The sequence below is a fragment of the Lampetra planeri genome, chromosome 18 (assembly GCF_965212315.1).
Source record: "Lampetra planeri chromosome 18, kcLamPlan1.2.h2, whole genome shotgun sequence".
In the NCBI taxonomy this organism is placed as follows: Eukaryota; Metazoa; Chordata; class Hyperoartia; order Petromyzontiformes; family Petromyzontidae; genus Lampetra; species Lampetra planeri.
Window position 1 is genome coordinate 2,901,408 of NC_136124.1, and position 20,001 is coordinate 2,921,408.

Sequence of the window (20,001 nt, forward strand, 5' to 3'; positions counted from 1 at the left end):
ATCACCCAAGTTATATTTTTGTCAAGTTATTCATTAAAACAAAAAAATCTAACCCTCAAAGCAGGCGCACAAATCGCATTAGAGAACCCAAAGAAAATTTACTGCACTATCCCATTCGGTATTAAATAACACATTTTATGGCCCAAAACTGAAATTACGTTTGACTGGCAGTGTTACTGTCAGCGGCACCAGTGCGCGAGCCCTGAGGTTTGGTTACCCATCGCCACGAGCCCAGACAGGGAGATGACACACGGGCACTTGTGATGCCTCCACGGGCTTTTGCAGAGTACCAAAACAACCCAAACCACCACCCGATGAGACGTAAAAGCCACCTGAGAGACGAAAGAGAACTGTCGCCCACATTGGGGGAACGACAGACCAGTCGCAATGAAATTGATCCTGCTTGTTTGCAGCCCAAAGATATTGCGCGAACATTCTTGCGTGTGCTTTGTTAATAGGAGCATTTTTTTTATTGCCGTTTAAATTTCACCAGACGCATTGCGGTTCGATATCTAGTGATGCGCTCAAGAGGAAAGAAAGAAAGAAGAAACCTTTTGGGCAATGGCCATTCTTCATCGCAGATAGATGTTATCAATGAAAAAGGGCCACATATTGATGAATGTGTTGAGTATTTTACTTAAGAGTAGAGCGGACATCTTTTTTAAAAATGTCTCGATTCATTCCCGTCAACACACGCCGATGAGCCAGATAACACGATAATGAATTTGTTACACGAAGAATATAGGAGATAACTGAGGTTTCTCATTAAGTAAAATAGATTTTTTCACAAACAGAATTTTACCGTGCAATTTGTGCCACTTCAGCATTTCGCAGCAGAACGTATACAAATTAAGAAATACTAATTTAAATTTGACATGAAATTTATTATACCCGTACCCCGATCAATTACAAGCAGCCCGAAAATGACTTTGGTAATGAAAGAATCTGCTCTCATTACGTGACTCTAAATTATTAAATGAAAAAAAAAACATGATTGACACGTAGTTTATTTGCTTATTAACTAGTTTGCCGGTCTGCGGGAGGAAAGTTCCGTTCGGATCCATGGTGTTGTCTCTCTCACGGCTAACCAGAGAGAATGCATCTGATTTTACTGGGGCGGGAGGCAAAATTCAAATTTGTTCGTGCTTTAGCGGCAGTGTTTACTTCATTTTTACCACCCCCTGCCAACGAAGCCCACATATTTTGGCAGGCTGTGCTGCCAGCTATCATTTGCAACGATAATGCCGCCACAGAGCCACCAAGTAACGACAAATTCCCATGGGCCAAAAATGGATTTTTTGGCAGAAAACCACCCCGCCACACTGTAATTTACACAGTAACTGTGTCTGTATCAATATGCAAATCGCTACACATTTACTGCAATATCGCCAAAACCCATCTTTAATATAAAAAAAACCTATCATAAAGATACATTATTTTTTAACGCTTTGTTATACGAGCAAATGTGTATTGTGCAAACGGCCTTTTAGAAGAATAACGTTAGCAAAATACTGGGGAAATTTAATTTTACGAAAATACTGTAAAATTAAATTTAACCCTGTCAAATCACCTCCAGAATATTGGATCTTTATTTGATATGGAATGAAGTATTATATGCTTGTGTGTTGCATGATTGCATAAAGCCCGATGTTACAAAGTACATGTGAATGCTTCATTGAAATTTAATATCGCAATGTTGTCTACACAACCCAAGTACAAGAAAAGAAATGTGCATTGTAAACAAAGGAAGGCTCTTCATTTGGCATTTCCTTCACAATGTATCCCCACTGTGTTCTCATTCGGATATCTCGCAAAAGCATTGCAACCCTTTATGTTAGAGAACGGCCCACAGAAGTAAATATTGAAAAGCTACCTCTGAAATCCTTCTAAGTAACCTCTGGTCTACACACGAGGGCAGTACTTTCCCGTCTGTTCGGCATATGAGAGTGATCATGGGACCTCCTTTGCCAGTACCAAAATATGAGAATAGGTTTTTCCCTTTTTTCTAACACCATTTGGAACTAGGCTCAAAAGAAAGATGTATCTGGTGTGAACCAATCAGTTTCAAAGACAATGCATATATTATCAGAGTATGTTTTTTGTTTGCATTCTGACCACAAGTATTGTGGTTAATGCAGACATGATTCCTTGTAAAAGGTTTCAGTTTGGTGTTTTAACATCTCAACACCTGTTTTGTTGCCAGAAAAAAGGAAAAAAACCTTTTCTCATATGAGAGTAATGTTCATAAAATGACGATCAAACCAATATGTAATTTTAAGTCTCAGAGCCGGAATATAGCCAAATTAAGTGCAGGACCAAAATGACTGTCATAGGTTTCTTTTTCGTACAGTCATTGGTGACGACGTTGAGGCTGTCAACTCGCGACACTTGAGGGCCCAGTTTGATCAATGGAACTGCCTGGATTGGAGCCCAACACCGTAATGGCACCAGCTCCAAGCTCTGATACCTGAGTCACCCCAGCCACCTCCACAAAGGGAAGGCTGTAAAGAACAGGTTTAGAATCCACTGAATGTTCCTTTATGCAGGTTGCTCTAAGACAATATCAAATGTTTACGCAACACAGAGCAACCGCGTTCCTCCTCATCGGTTTTCACAGCCACACTTTGCCTGCACTGAATTTCATAATCGCCCCATTGGCATGATCACATGTGTAATGTTTGATCTGAAAATGTTTTTTCGCAATAACCACATCAAATTAGCGCGGTGAATTATTTTACCTCTGCAAAAGATTAAAACGCATCGGACCATTTTGAAGGTTATGTTTTAATTATGAACCTTATGGATCCTCACAGATTGAAAACTAATTTCTTTAAAACTGATTTTTGTGTTTAGTTTGTTGCCCTTCCCCTGCACCTCCGATGAGCACGGTTGACTACGTATGGTGTGAAAGAAGTTCAACATACACACATACATAGATCCGATTCACACGAAACGTATGCTCCATTTCTGTGACACTCAAAGCTGTTTTCTTTTTTAATATAAACAAAATAATGTGCAAATACATAGTCACGTATGTAAAAGATCGTACTCGTTAAGTTATTTTCATGCACACCTAATGTAATGTTTAATTAGTTTTGAATGTTTTTTTTGGGTTAATACGTGGAGACACCACTTTTCGTTCTGACGTGATTCACGAAGGAAGAGTTTGTTTTGTATTGCTGTGCATTATAGAGGCGAGATGCAATGGTGTAATGGGTCACCAAGTGCACAAGACTTGCAATCCAGAGGTCGTCGGTTCGATTCAATCTCCCGGTACGGGAGTTAAAGAGAATGGGCAAGTTTCTCAAATCTCGGCGCGCCTCAGTCCACCGAGTGGTATAAATGGGTTCACCACCATCAGGCGATCAGCTGTTCACTCCCAGCGGAGACCCTATTCACCAGCAGTGGTGTCATCAGACAATTGCAGGGCCGCACCTTTATGTTATATATAGTAAACCGATAAACGTTACTTCTGCTCATGTGCAAGGGACGAATTCTGGATATCATTGGGCTGTGATGTGGCATTAATGTTGAATTTTCCCTAAAATATTATGAAACTATATTCTATTTATTACAACTTTAATTTCATAACACCATCCTAATTGAGCATTTTATAGCGTTATCATACCCTCTACAATATATATTAAAATAATACGTTGAAGCATATTACGGTTACACGGGAAATATAAACATTTAAAGGCTTATCCAAACTATATGTACAACGTCATGTATAGTTGTAGTATGTATGTTGAACTACTTTCGCACCGTATATAGCCAAACGTATTCATTGGAGGTGCGATAGTGGTAAAACCTGATTGCTAATCATTAATTGTATGATATCTACATTTAAAGGCAATACAATCACTCTAACAGATTGCCACAAATGTATATATATAAAACCTTATATATGTATGTACAATAATACATTGCATGTATGAAGTGCCTTTCTAAAAGGCGTTGAACATCTCTGGTCAGAGCAAAAATAAGTAAAGAAGTAAATAAATGGCCAAGGGGAGGATATACATTATAACGGCATGGAGTGGTGGTACAGTGGTTATCGCATTGCGCTGCGAGCTTGGGTACCTCAGTTAAATTCCTGGCCATGGTGATGATATTTGAACTGGTCATGCCCCCACCCTCCCCCATACCCAGCCCCCTCCCCATTCATCAATCCATTTTTACCCATATTGACCAGTGCAGTGAAGTATGGTCAAACAACTTCCATGACCAGCATAGTATAGGTAGGCTGTCATCCAGCAGTGGATTGACAAAAGCCTGTGAATTATTATTAAATATGCATTCTCTCAATTACCCCATCTCTTACGTGCAGGATGGTATTTAGTGCGAAAATGTATTGTCCAGTGGATCACATCATTACACATACACACTCAGGACATCAATCTGCAAAATACAAGATCCGAACACGTCCATCCAGTGCTCGATGAGCTGCATTGGCTTACAGTTGCCGAACAAATATATTAAGAGGTTGCTATTATTACACACAAAGTGCCACAAATGGACCATGATACCTTGGTAATCTCGACAAACTGGTATAAACTGTGATCGCCCGAATTAAGGTCATTACTCACACCGGCTTTTGACTAACCATCGAACAAAGACGCGGTCACCGCTTCGCGCGCTTTCAGATGTGCTTCTGCGGCCGTCTGGAAAGCTCTTCCTTCTGATATTAGGAAGCCACTGGAGCTATGCTGCACTTTTAAATCTACATACAAAATTAATTTCCTTCGAACTGCTTTTCGTGATTAGTTTGTTGTCCTTCCCCCGCACCCTCGATCATCATGGTTGGCTATGTACGTTGCGAAATAAGTTCAACATACATTCATAAAAATGACGAGCAGAAGCAGAAAAAAAGGGCCACAGCCAGGCGATCCAACTTTCAGTTCCACAAAAGGGCCGCCGACTACTCAATTCAATTAATGATTGGGTTCAGATTGGACAAACCAATGGAGTGAACGTGTGAACAGGAACAAAGCAAACTAATGGAGTATCCCCACTATTGGACAATGCTGATAAATTGGCCACCGCTCCCAGCCAATTGGATTTTCAAGCAGAAGAGGGGTTCAGGATGGGCATCACACATGAGGTTTCACACGCTCATTGCATGGCTGAGTGTTCTGCTCGTTTGTTCACCAAGAGCAAAAAAATGGATAAAAACCCTTCTGCTTCTATAGTATACGGACACTTTGAACTGGTCTATTGTCGGGATTGTTTCTTATGTGGAATGCCTTTAAATGCACCTAATAACCTCCCACACACTCTTCAGCTGAATCAATAGCCATGTACTACTTACTTAGGACACTCAGCTTTGTAAATCTGCTGCGCTTAAAACCGATTGAAAAACAATATTATTTTGAGCAAAACCGTTAGAAAAGTGGGTGGATCCATACCACACTTGGCAGAGCAGAACGATGTTAAATTTCTTTATTGCATCCACGGAGGGTCTTTTGTAAAATGATTGACGTTTTTTCCCAATACTACACACGACAAATGCTGACACACCAAGCACCAATTGACTATAACACACACAGTCCCATTGTACTCTACGGTTAAGCATGGCCTCTGTCCTTAGCAATGTCTCAACTGCATAATGTATGCATAGAAAACAAATCCATTCATTCAAGGACCATGGCAATAACTTAGGAACGTCACACCATAGTTGATGTATCTTGATGGTGCAGACAGTGAAATGAGAGTGAGGTTAAGTTTGTATCTTTTAACTGCATCTACACAATATTTCAAATCAATGGAAGCGACGGGCAGATTTTTGACCTGGAGTAAAATAAAATAAAAATCGCAATCACCTCTCGAGAGATGGCACGCACTAATTTAGTGTATACAATACACAGCGACATACATGTGTTTCGGCTTTGCTCTACGGGGAGAGGAGATTTTGTTGACTTTCTTTCAAAAGATTATCTGAGTATTTGAATACCGTTCAGACGTAGTGAGCGCCGCTTTGCCTCTTTCGAGTAAAATGCAAATAGTTCGAATTATTTTAACAAGCATGAACACACATGAGATACAAATCAATAAAGCTACGTGTGAAATATTTTAAGAGTTTTTATTTTTTTATTTTTAAAAATAGTTTCCGCTTGTGGAAAACAATGCAGAGATGTTGAACACAACATAGTTTATATTTTAGCCTTTAGCGGAATTCAGAACAAACCTTATTTGGGTACAATTCGACAGAAATATATTGCAAGCGTTATCTAAATTGCACATTTGTAATATTGGCTCAATAGACTGGGCCCGCCGTCTGAACGAGCAGATACATAACTATTCTGTCTCCATTCTGTTCGAGGTTGCTTGCAGTCTCCGAGCTGGGTATGATTCGAAAATGTAGTCAATGTGTGATCGCTTTCAATGCAAGTTCATGTTGAATGTAAATATTTTGACCGAGGCAACAAGTGTTGCTGCCGTTGTTGTTCTTTTAAATTGTCTGCTCTGCGCCTTCAACTGAGAATTAGGGTCAGACAATAGCAGGTTCGCGGCTCTTTGCAGAGCTTCACAGGACCAAGCGGCCACGCTGATTAACTTAGATATTGCACCGTCTGCTTCACTGTGGATGTCAAATATCCCATGATATGATTTAAAAAATAGTGTGCCGTGTGTGTCGGCATCATGGTCCAAGTTTACCAAAATTTGGATAATTTCTACTCACAAATGATCTAATTGGGTAAAACCACAAAGCGACATCGCCCATTACTGGCAGATTGCAACGGTCTGTGCAATGGAGTGCCTTCGTGATAGTCAGGCACTGTAAGAATTGCGTGGACACGAAATGTGCAAAATTATTATCGTTAGGAGTCATTAGCTCAGCAGCATCATAAACACATCAGGCAGTTCCTTGTAGTAGCGGGTATATGGCACAACAACGTATTAATATTTCATTTGTTTAATCATGATAACGTTTGACAAGTGTTTCTTTTTTTGTCTGGTAATTTAAGGATTTATTTTGTTCATTTCTCTTATCTGGAGGCCAGTGAAAGACAATTTAGACAACGTATATTTTTGAAGAGACACAACCTGGGATATATAATGCAAAGGGGATTAATGTACTTAATTAAAATGGCGTGAACAAAAACAACAACATGCATGGATGCAAAAATAAATACAAAGATATACGTTTGAGAAATAGGCATCTCATGAATAAACCAGAAAGACAATGCTATTGAATCAAAACATGTAAACGTATAATTATTTATTTACATTGAAATAAGCAATCGTAAAATTGTGAAAATGAAGTTAAAATCAATCCACGTGTTACTGCTATCCATTCCATCTGATTGTTATCTGATTGTTATCGTTCCAATGTTGTCTCACAATGGCTGGTGAGACTCGTGCTTGTTTTATTTAATTCAAACATCACCATTGCAACACCGGCAAAATGTTAGCTGCCCCGCCTGGTAGACACGAGGTCGTATGTTCGATCCCGACCCTGACGCCTGTTGTATATTTGGAGTTTGCGTGTTCTCCCCGTGGTCGCGTGGATATTTCTCTGGGTCCCTCTAGTTTTTTGCCTCCATATTTAGAATCAACATTGGTTTCGAGTATTTGGCTGCTATACATTTCCACACGATAAACCAATTCGTTGAGGTCGCTTCTGAAAAAGACCTATATAGCTCAGTAAAATAAAAATAGAAATGTATAAAAATATGAATATATAGTTTATAGCATAACTAACTAGTTGAACTAACTATCCGCACTCGAGTCAGAAATCAATGGATTTTTAGGGACAGATTAGGGGTGGAATGGATCCATGAATTCATAGATTAATATTGATTCTAAAGCTCACCTCACATCCGTAGAATCGTATCTAATCACTTGTGTCAAGATCAATGTTTTCCACTTCATATATGTTGCATGCGAAGGGTTTATATCACCGCTGTATCCCACTAGAGGCGTTAACCATTCTTCACCGCAATGTTAACAAATGATGACAATCCTTAATCAAATCGCGACCCAGAATGGTGACAATTTGTCAAATCGCTGTTGTGGGTGACGCATAAAGGGGGGGTGGGGGTGCATCGTACAAGCCACAGTATACGGACAAAGGCAAACGAAATATCACCGCGCATCTCAGGTATTGCGCACAATTGCCTCCAAATACCTCTCCTCCGCTGTGGCTGGCTCATCGGGTGGGTTAGTGGAGTGGTCGGCAAGCAACTCGCAACTTTGCCTCCTGCAAAGTCAGCTAGTGAAGCCAGACGCTATCAAGGGGCTTCTCCCTTCACCAACTCCAATTCATCTCCCCCCCCCCCCCCCCAACGTTGCACTCTCACTTACTGCAGCACACAAGCTTGTGCTCTGGTTGACCCTCGGCGCAAAAGGACTCGATTGTTGCCTATGTCTTTGTTGCTTTCTACTTATCTTTTGTGCTACGTGCCGGTCTATTTTTTAAGGATGCGTTGGGCAAGTAATAAGTGGTAAAATAATAAAAATAAAACATAATAAAATAATTCTCACGACGTTTCGGCCACAATGCAAGCAGCCGTCCTCAGGTGAAGAACAGGTCTGTCGGAAAGACAGAGTCTGAACGCGTCTGAACGCTGTCTTTCCGACAGACCTGTTCTTCACCTGAGGACGGCTGCTTGCGTTGTGGCCGAAACGTCGTGAGAATTATTTTATTATGTTTATTTTTATTATTTTATTATTTCCCTTCTACGTGACTTTACCGAAAGAACCAAAAAGATGAATCCCTGCAGTCACGAAAGCTTCAAATCGAAAAAAGTAGTAAGTGTATGAAGTGTCAGTGTCCGTAACGATGCATTGTGACGTGACCAAAAAATTATTGTGCTACACTTTGCGGACGGAAAATGCACAGTGGTAAGGCTGTACGCGCGATTTTGATTGCAGCAGTGCATACCCATCTGTAACACTGGCTGCAGAAGAAAAATCACCCTTTAGCAGAATTTTTAACATACCCCAAAAAAACATTGTTGTTCTTTTTTTTTCTTTCGAAGACATATTCACGAACAGTGAATTCCACGACCAGGACGTGTACAGTCCTTAAGTCTCGACAAGGAAGACTTATTCATCCCTTGTATTAAAAAAGAAACCCTCTCGTGATCCTTTAAGCGTCCATTTGTATGCGATTACCTGCAATGCACTTCACTTCAAATTATCTGTTTTTCCTCCACTTATCCCAGCAGGTAACATAAAATGACACGTGCTACTTCAAATGCTCTTCAACGAAATGAGGGGCTAAGCGCTAAGCAGATGCGCTGTGCCTTTTCCGCGGGCACATGGTAGCATGGGCCTGTCGCAGCCGGGTGGCTGGCTTCAGACAGTTTTGCATTAGGAGATGGGTGATTAATTTGGAAGCCGTGCTACGGAGCCAAGCTTCATCGCTGAAAGGAAAGAAAAAAAACATCTTGATAAAAGCAGAAAAAAATAGAAACTTCCCTCCATCAGAATCATTTATCTGCATGACAGTGGAGCTCAACTCATTACGAAGAAGAAGCCATTTATTAAAGCTCGTGGTAATGCCCACAGGGATGTTACGAAATTGAATGAAGCCCCCCCTCCCCCCCAAAAAAAAAAACAGTCACAGAAGCTATGGGGGGGTGGAGCCGGTGGGGAGGGTTTTTCCATGGCCCAAACAGAATCAATTTAGCTCCGACACTAAGACATGGACTGTACGTTTTAATAATTACACCGGTCACTGATCCAACAAGGGAGCAAACTATCATTTGTATCTTTCACTTGATTATCCAGTTATCAGAATCTGTATTTTATCCTGGAGAAATCCGATGAGCTACAATGCTCTTTTCCACAGATGTCCCATGTAACTTTTCTGCTAGTGAAATGTCTCCTTGTTTATTTTTTTTCCCCCACAGCTATTTCTCACGAAGAATGAGATTCCCTGATGTTTCCTGTGCATTAACATATCAAGGCTCGCTCGTAATACGCCTAATAACGCCTTATCGTGTAAAAATGCTTTTGACGTTCCTTTCATAACCGACAGCGTTCCATCTGAAATGCTCACATTGGCTAGACATCGCACCTCTGTTGTGGAAACATCTTGGTTTCATTATATTCTTGAATAAAATTCAACATGCTTGTTTTTTATAACTAACATTTCACAACAAGATTCTGATCATTGTAATTTCACGTAGCATGGGCCACATTTTCCCTCAAGTATAGTACTGCAATCCCAATTCAATATGATTTGTTTTTCAGGGCATTACTAACTTTCATCCTAGCCTGATTAATTTGAACAAAATGTTCAGCGAAAATTTGCTGGAAATAATAAACTTGACATTTTCAACAAATGGTATGACAGATGAGGGGATACAATAACAATTCAGATGTTTAATTGCTTCATTTTGACTATAATAAATATTAATTTAACACGCACGCACACACACACACGGAGAAGCCAGTGTATGTATTTCATTTCAAAGGGCATGTTTGAGCGGTGAGAGAGAGAGGAGACTTGATGTAAAATCCTTGAACCAAACTGCACAGCAGGAGCAGCAGCAGCAGCCACAACAACATTTCTTGTGTTCAACTCTTCCACTTTTATCACTAAGGTGACATAGACCCTTCAACATGAATCTCCGGGGAATTTATTTCAATTTAGCGGGACACATTCCCTAAGCCTATCAGACTAAGCCTGCACTGCCAAGTTCTACAGCAAGGTCCGTGTGCTCCCCCGCCCGCCTTTGCCTGAGCACGCAAAGGCGACAAAGGCCCATTCATAGCCCTTCATCCCCGGCACACCTCTGAGATGACCCATGCCTGCTGACACTACTCCTCTCGCCGAAAACTCATGGAATGGGTTGGGGGAGGGGGCAAGGGTGTAGAGGTCAAGATGTGAGAGATGGGGTAGGGCTGCTGCAAGCTCGGTGTGTGTGTGGTAGGGGGGAGATTTCACGCTAATGCTAGATGTGTGTGTAAACATGAGACACAAGGCTGATGTTATTGCTACTGCTGCTGCTACCGCCCCCATAGTTTGGAGTTCTCTCCCCCCATCCGTCCGTGCTGTCAACTCCCTGCTGCTGTTGAAGTCCAGACTCAACACCAACCTCTTTTTCCCCTGCCTATGAATGACTGCCTCTTTATTAAAATAAACAAATAAGCATGCCTCCTTTCCCGACGATGCCCACATCGCATTGATGTAGTCGCATTGCGACGCTGCATAAATGCAAATTCTATTGTATTGTACATTTAGTCACGCCTCTTTATGTCAGCGTGCAGAAGCCTAAAGCATGATAGACAACTAAATGTGTGTATGCCATTATTATGTAGGATAAAGCATACATGGCCTGCATATCAGTAGGTTCTTACCTGCTAAAACAAAGTTTATTTTTGAATCAATACCTGTCCCACACCTCCGATTAGCACGATTGGCTACGTACGGTGCGAAAGAAGTTCAACATCCATACACGTGTTTGTTTTTTTATTCCGTTCGTTGTATATAACAGGTTCATTGAGCTTTACAAGGTACATTTTATATGGTGGTCTTGTATATACAATACGTAAAAGTGTTTTGCTTTTCTACAAACGCCTCGGAAGCAGTCACAGTTGTGCGTTACTTGGGCTCAGAGACTACATAATAATCATGGTCTCATTGGATCAATTATCTAACGCTGCTTGTTTAGAACCTGGTAAGACATCGCTGGGATATCAATGTAAGTGTTGGTGGACAAATGCATGACCATTGTTTTCTGTTTGCACAGCGTCAGGGACGATGGGACACCCATCTGCTTGAACGCAACGTAAAGTTCGTCTCCTCTGGCGAATTCCTAACGGTACTCTCCACCTAATGAAGTACTCATAACGCAACTCCTAGGTTTCAGTTTATACGCAATAACAATCCGTGGAGATCTGTTGCATTTCATGAGAACAGTAAGTAAATAAAAAAAAGATGTACCCATGTAAAAGTGGAAAAAACACTCAAGCAGTCATTGCGCGATGATTTACTCAACACAGTTAACATCGCTAAAATGTCTATTTTGAATACAAATGTAAATTATTTAAAATTTATAATTTACAACATCCATCACTACCTCCGACTGAAATTCGTCAACTATATCACGCTGGGATAACAAACACGGTTTGGAAGACTAGATTTGCTAATTAAGTGCATGGCATGAGTGTAAATCCTCATTGAGAACTCGATTGTGGTTCTGTTCTTTTTTTACAAGTATATAATACAATGCTACTAAAACGCTTACAACGGCTCGCAATGGGTAACAACGGCTCGCAATGGGTAGTGTGATGTATAGTCTGCAACCATGATGAGGCGAGAGCACATATAGCTAGCGTTAAAATGATGAAAATTCAAACCAACTAGCGTTCATCAGGCATCTGTCTATACAGACTTAAGGATGCCGTGTTTGTTTTGTAAAATGTAATACGGCATTAAAAGTCCAAATACAATTGCACGGAATTTATTCCCGTTTCAAGTAAACTTGAACATCTTTTTTGTTGTATTATTCTACATTTCATCAAACACAGTTTCATCCCGTACGCAGCAATGAAATCGACAGAAAGACGAGAGAGACATTGGTCCTACGTGGTAAATGCTAAACGTAAGTCACGCACCAACATTGAACACAGCGATTTGCTTCAAGACAGAACAGAGATGACCCAACTCACTTTTGCCCCATCACGTGCCATTGCCCCTTTTCAAATCTCAGAAATCTGCAACAGACACACACACACACAAATACAGGCGATTAAGTCGTGGCAAATAAACACACGCAACTAAACATTGACAACAGTAGCACACGAGAGAAACACGAATACATTCCACAAACTTGCGTGCAGTCTTGCATTTTTCTTTTTTACGCCGTGTGGGTTGTGTTACCGCGATTATGTAGCGTAGACTCAGTTTTGCTACTTAATGAAATGGCACGATCTTTAATTTTACTCGGAAACTCGTAAATATGCATACATTGTTTAAAGACGTGCATTGGTTATGTGCATTTTTTTGTATTCCTACGCTATATTTGCATATTTGCAACAATCTGAACACAGGCATAAATGAAAGCGCAATATTTATTATATAATTATCCAACAAATTCTTGTTCACAGGATCCAATGTTGTTCGATTTGTTTTTGTTGTGCTCGTTCATCATCTTTACTGACCAAAGGAGAAAAAAAACATAACGTACCAACAATAGCGTATCTCTTAGTGTCATTAAAGGTACAAGGTAAAAAGAAAGAAAAAACACAGAGCGAAGCATTATTTGTGTTCTTCGCAGAGGGCTTGTGACACCCATCATCAATTGATTTGTGTCATGTCGCACGGAGAGTACACACGATGTAATAAGCGGCAGCGGAGGTAGTGCGACTGGCTGTCTTGTGCGTGGCTGTCCTGAGTAAGAGATAGTGACAAGGTTCAAAGAGTGGCATCAAAAAACTACGACAGCTTATTATGCAAATGAGCAGCCCTGGTCATCCTTTGCCCCATTCTTTACACTTCAAACATTACATAAGTCACAAAGTCCCCTGCTTTTATAGCTCCTGCACGTGTATGCAAAACATCACGTTTAATTGTATTAGTTGGTCTCTCTTCAAATGAAGCCTGCTCATGCATTTGTCAAAGTGCGCACCTCAAAATGTTTTGCCTAACGAGAAAGTATTTTTTGTGTGCAAAATAATACCGAATCGAATGTTCATTTTAAACAGAGCACGTGCAAGAAATGTCAATGGTCAGTTGTGTGTGATTTTATTTAGTTATGCACTATTACACTTTTAATACATTTTCAGGGACTTTTCAATATCCGTGTAATATTGAAAATCGGCCTGATATTACAATGTCGTCATCGGCACGGGCATGAGCCAACTGCAACTCTTCAGGTGCCACTTCAAGGAGTTATCCCCTGGATGGTGTTTTCCTTTTTCCCCAAAATAAGAACATGGAGAATTAATTGCACTCACAAACTCAGTGGGCAAACCTCTTCATCCCACTCACGAGCTCATGATGCAAGGACTGCAATTGCATGTGGTGATGTTACGAGGGAATTATATATATACAGCATATTCATCATCATGTTCATCGTCATCATCAGTCGTGGTCAATCCACTGCCGGATGAAGGTTTAACTCAAGCTGCCGCCAAATCTCTCGCGATCCTGTGACGTAACGATCTGCGGGCACGCGCACGAGCGGATCACTTCGCTCCGTCTCCTCGGTGGACGTCCTTTCCATTTGTAATGTAGAGGGAGCGGGCAGTTGGGTCAGGGCACCGCATTGGGGCCACGGCGACCCCCATGTTTGATTCCCGGACACGACCAATAACAGTGGCAAGTGTTATCTGAAACTGACCCGGGTCGCCTCTTTCGCCGACCCGCACTGAGCGGCGTGGTGAAATTTCGTCTACAACAGCCACGGCCAACATGTCGTGGGGGAGGGCTACATCCAACAGTGGATGATCAAACGGCTTGGAATAATTTATTTGATAATTATTATTTCTACGGTCTTGTACATTCCATTAAACACACGTGCACCAAGCACCCAACATTTACGAATCAATGTTTTGTTTAATTTATGCCATTATTGTATTTAAAAGCTGACCATATTGACGTGTGTTGCCATAATCAGCAGCTATGTTCTATCTACTGATGGATGAAGGCCTTCCCGCGTTTCCCCCCATCTCTCATGGCCGTGCGATGCCACAATCCATCTCGCCGCTGGACCGCACGAGCTAACCTAATCGCTCCATCTCTGTGCCGGTCATCCTCCTGGGCGTATTCTCTCCTTTGACTGCCATTCAATCACCAGTTTCATTCATCAGTCATCATTCCTTGCTGCCCACGCCCACTAAATTTTCTTACCAGACATCATTATGTCATGATAATTTGCTCTTTTTATCCTCCCATCCATGTGTTCCCTTTTTTCTGTTTATTTATTTAGCTGTTTATATTTCGGTTCTTGGAAGAAAAAGACACAATACACGAATGCCTCCAACATTTATTATGAATTTGACAGTGATCTCTTGAGCAGTGATAATGGGTTTGCGCGTGAATTGATGCAAAACGAACAAGAAAATGGAACAAGCTGCGCCGTAATAAATAACGTAACGGTACAAACCGTTCAGATGTTGCAGTGTGTGGTACATCGACTGCATTGCCACGAAAAATGCGTGACGGCCAACATTACACCGCGATCATTTAAATGTCAACAAAAGCACTGGGTCTGCTGCAGGTCATTCAGTCGAGAGTGCATGGGCACGTCTCAAAACGTCTGCACTCCAGCCGGAAGCCTTGAAAAAGTTTTCAGCGGTTCCTAATTTCACCAGCAATTCTTTGTTTCTGCTGCAAACTGTGCGTTTTATTATTTATCTGCCAAACCACTGCCTGTGTGTTGTGAAAATCGTTCTTTGTAACGCCTTCTCGTTCGTTCATATATCTTGTAATGGCTGTGTAAACAAAACCAAGTAAAGACGCTCACACCATCGTGCGTATGGCCTTGTAATCGATGAATAATCTATCCGCCAAACGCTTTTTCGTTTTGTTTGCGACACTCACGCTCCTGCAATTTGGCTGCAAAATATGACGCGTGAAACAGATTAATTAACAAGACCTCCGCCGCCACTTTCACCATCTTTAATTAATGAATTGCAATCATGAATGTCGTGAATGTTATTTATATTAATGACTTTATACCAACGAATTAATTTGCATATATGGAATTCACGTGCGTCTGATCTTCTTATCGCTCCGTCCTTTTTTCTTCTTCTTTTTCTTCAGGAGCACTCAATTGCTTTCACCTTCTGAAGGTCCGTTCTTTTCGGATGCAGGCGGATCTTTTACGAGGTCCACCTTGCAAGCGATACATTATGAGCGCCCAGAGACGATGCATCACCTCCCGGCTAGGAGGCAGGGTCACGTCCATAAATCCATCCGGTGTGCGAACCTCTCCGAACGACGTCTGCAACTGTTCTCTTTGTTCTCCACATTAGCCTAGCGTCGTATCGATTCAGTGTGATTATCCCATTGCTAGCCAGCCGTATCTGAGCAAAGCAAAATCAATTCTTGTACAATCCCTCAGCAAGCAACCCCTTTTCCACGTCGAAACAATTATAGGCTCAACAAACCATTTAGATGCGCCACCTGACTCAAACTCCCACCAACACGAGCGTCCGCTTCCAGTTGTTGTTAAATTGGTGCGTGCGTTCATGAGCGCCGATGACTTTTGTGCTGAGTTAACCTTGCTCCTTATTTAAGGAAACTAAAAAAAAACGCAAGCATGCTCATTTAAGAGTGACGGAGCATAATTACTTCTATTTCGATTTAAAGCTTTCGTGACTGCAGAGATTCATCTTCTTGGTTCTTTCGGTAAAGTCACGTAGAAGGACGGCTGCTTGCGTTGTGGCCGAAACGTCGTGAGAATTATTTTATTATGTTTTATTTTTATTATTTTATTACTTCCTTTCTACGTGACTTTACCGAAAGAACCAAGAAGACATAATTACTTCGTGATCTTTTTTAAAGGATGTCGAGAAGAAAAACTTGGCGTTTGCTCTTGCTGCCAACGTTAGACATCGCGTACATTCTGACTCGTAGAGACAGGGTGGGAATAGGCGAGATCATCAGTGCAGTTTTTGTTAAAACATATTATTATTATCGTCACCGTTTTGAGATGTGATTGGATACTCGCTCGTCGCTGAGTGCAAACAACAAAAGTTCAATTTACGAGCGCACTTGTGACTTGACGCATTCACAGTGACAGCTCCTGACGAGGATGATTTAGACCCCACGCCCTCCCGTCGCTTCTCCCCTCGCTCTCTCCTCGCTCTCTCCTCGCTCCCTCTTTGCTCTCCCCTCGCTCTCCCCTCGCCCTCCAGGGCGCAGCGCACTTTAAATTATTGCATTCATTGCGGGCGCCTTTATCAAATTTTCTTGGGAGGTATTTTCTTGGAAAGATCTCATTCGCATGTCGCAGGGCTCGCGATGACATCACGATGTGCCGAGCGGTTGTGAGACGCGTGCTCTGTTGGGTGTAGGTTGAACTTCTTTCGCGCCGTACGTAGCCAACCGTGCTTATTGAAGGTGCACTCGCTCAATTGGGCCTATGTGTGTGTACAAGCTTACAACAATTACAAAGCATATTCACGTTTTACAATAATGGACAGCCAATATGAGTGGGCCCTTCAAAAGTATATATTATTAATACTTTCATGGCCGATTGCTACACGGCACAAGTAATTGCTCAGACCCCGTCTAAAGAACCTGTCTTACTTTTGGTGTTGATGTGTTCATGCACTGTGCCATACAATTAGCTGGCATGATCGTGAGCAGCTGCGTGGTGTTGAAACGCAGCAACGATAATGGGTTATACACAAGAAAAAATATATACATTGTGAACCAATTCGTGTTCACCCGGTATGCGAATTTCTGATTGGAATAGAGAGAACATTTGTTATTATGTACATCTTTGCATCCTCATTTTAATTCATGTGCCTTTCCGGCATAATGAGCAACCTGAATGAGGCAACCTGTTTAAGATAGAACCTCATTCGTTAACTATTTGATGAAAGATAAGTGTCTTAAAACGAATTAGAAAATTTATATATTCAAGAAAAAAATTCTGTCTTTCAGGTGTGCAGACTTCTGTTCTTATCGACTGTAATAAATTAAATGCAAGCTAAACGAGTATGTGTGTGCATAGCTTGCTAGCCTATGTTCATTATAAGTGTGACTGAACATTACTACTATGCTAAGATTCTATGAATACACGAGGTGTGCTAGAGTGGTGTAAGCATGCAGGTTCATGTTGAAGTGACAAATTGACGCGTCTGAATAGCAGCATGCAGTTAACATACACACCATGTGTGTGTGTGCGTGTGTCTGTGGAGAGCGGTGGTGTAGCGGTTAGCGCGCTGCACTATAAACCTGGCGACCCAGGTTCAATTCGCGCTCACGGCCAACACCAGTGACGATTATCTGAACCGGTCCCGGGCCTCCCCTAGGTAGACTCAGCCTCAAATGAGTACCTGGTGCGATGTGTAAAGATCGTCACCAGGGAGACAAAGGCGGCCGGGCGTGGTGTTGGCCACCCATCCCCTCGTGTGCTGTGCCGGCCTTCATAGGTGCTCGCTAACAGCACTTGCCCCTACAGTTTGTTAAGGCTACACGGGGGATCTTTGTCTTTGCATGTATGTGTCATAACACACACACTTTATAGTGAATTAGGATAAGTTCATAGTTTAGATGTTTTTTTATTATTTTAGTATGTTAAAACATTCATCCGTGAACCAACAAAAAGCTAATATAAACCTATCGAATCTAACGAGTATAATATGAACGAGTGTATCAATACTTATACACGTACGTGGTATGATGCAAAATATAAACTCACCCGAACGGAATACAAGCAGGCAATGTGTACAATGCACACATCTACCGAACTACACACACACACGCAAACCCCAACGCGCACACAGCACGCCACCTTCTATATCACGGGCACACAATTGCACAATCTGAAATGACTTCATGTGCTGGGTGGATTATTACATCGCAGAATCGCGAGGGGTGGCGGAAGCATGGGGAGAGAGGCCTTCATCCAGCAGCGAATGATTGGAATCGAGAGCGTTTATCATTCGTGTGCCTCTTCGACCATGGCTGATGATGATGATGATACAGACACAGAACTTATAGCAGCGGACACATGCAGCCGTGGTCACAATTGCCCCGCGCAGCCAGGGTGACAGTTGCGAGACAATCACTTGCCCACGAGGCAAGAGACACTGAGAGAGGCACTGGCAAAGAGCCGGTCGTGAGTGGCCCTGTCCACGTGTATGAGATGGGACTGGGGAGGTGGCTGTGAGCGCTGTGGCAGTGCTTACCTCTGCTGGTAGGAGGGCAAGCCGAGCACGTTGGGAGGCGCTCCGTTGCCGGGGTCCACCACTCTGGCCGGGCCGGTAGCGCCCGGAGCAGACCCACCACCGCCTTCCATCGTGGCTTGAAAGCCAAAGTCTGGGAAAATCCTGATCATTGCCGCGATGGATCGAGCGAGAGAGTGACTTGTATAAATTAAATGTTTTACTGTTTATATATTTAAAAAAAGAAATACTAAATAAATAAAAACGAGCAATGTCCAAACAGTTTTGAAACAACTACAATAAAAAAAAATCAGCTGGCAAAAATATAATTTTTTTTTTTTCAATCACTCCTAACCGCCCGGACGGAAAGATTAAAAACAAAACAAAAAACGTGTGCGCCGCTGTTTGCTCGCTGTGCGCAACAAAAGTCCTCTTAGCAGCAAAAGTTTGATGTGGTCTCGCGCAGAGCAGTGGTGCCGTCCCACACGGACATCGTCTGCTGCTGCTGCTACTGCTGCACAGCTTCCAGCCGAAGGGCTGCTGCTCTGGTGGCTCAGGGTTGAGGAGGAGACAGGACGGCTGAATGGGGGGTGGTGGTTGTGGATAGACTTGGGAAGGTGGTGGTGGGGGGGTATGGAAGGGGTGGTGATGTGGGTGCGTGGGGGAGAGGGGGGGGGGAGAAACGGTGGTGGTGGTGGTAGTGGGTGGTGGGAGTGCGGCGAGATGGTGGTGGGATGGGGAATGAAGGGGGGGGGATGTGATTGGGGTGTGTGTGTGTGAGCGAATTGGAAGAGAGCTCACACACACACACGCTCACACACACAAAAGTGATAAAATGCCCTGGCCGCTGCCCGCACTTCCGAAACTCGTTTGGCCTCTTCCCCGTCGCACGTGGAGCGAACGGGCGAGGCAGTCGGCCAGTGCGCACTGCTTGCTGGCCAAGCTGGATTAGCACGGCACTGATATCGGCACAGAGAGAGAGGGCTGGGTATTCCGGGGGAAAATCCACGGGGTGAAACCTCGCGAAACAGAGAGCGCGAGCTATGGAGGAGTTGGATGGGGGGGGGGGAGGAAGTGGGGGGAGGGAGTAGTTGGGGGGGGGGGTTGGAGAAGAAGAGAAAAAAACACACAACCCTACCGGGTCCCCGAGTGTAAATTCCGTCACATAATGAATGCGGGCGCAGAAAGACGGACGCACGT

The 20,001-nt window shown here is 42.6% G+C and overlaps 1 protein-coding gene across 1 annotated transcript in view; it reads right to left on the minus strand.

The window, feature by feature from the left end:
• The window catches only part of LOC144723730 (neuronal PAS domain-containing protein 3-like), a 107,886-nt gene extending 88,912 nt beyond the window's left edge, over window positions 1–18,974 (minus strand). The window contains exon 1 of the mRNA XM_078602665.1: window positions 18,826–18,974. Within this exon, the coding sequence (XP_078458791.1) occupies window positions 18,826–18,974 (149 nt within the window). The remainder of the gene's footprint in view (window positions 1–18,825) is intronic.
• Window positions 18,975–20,001: the final 1,027 nt, after the last annotated feature.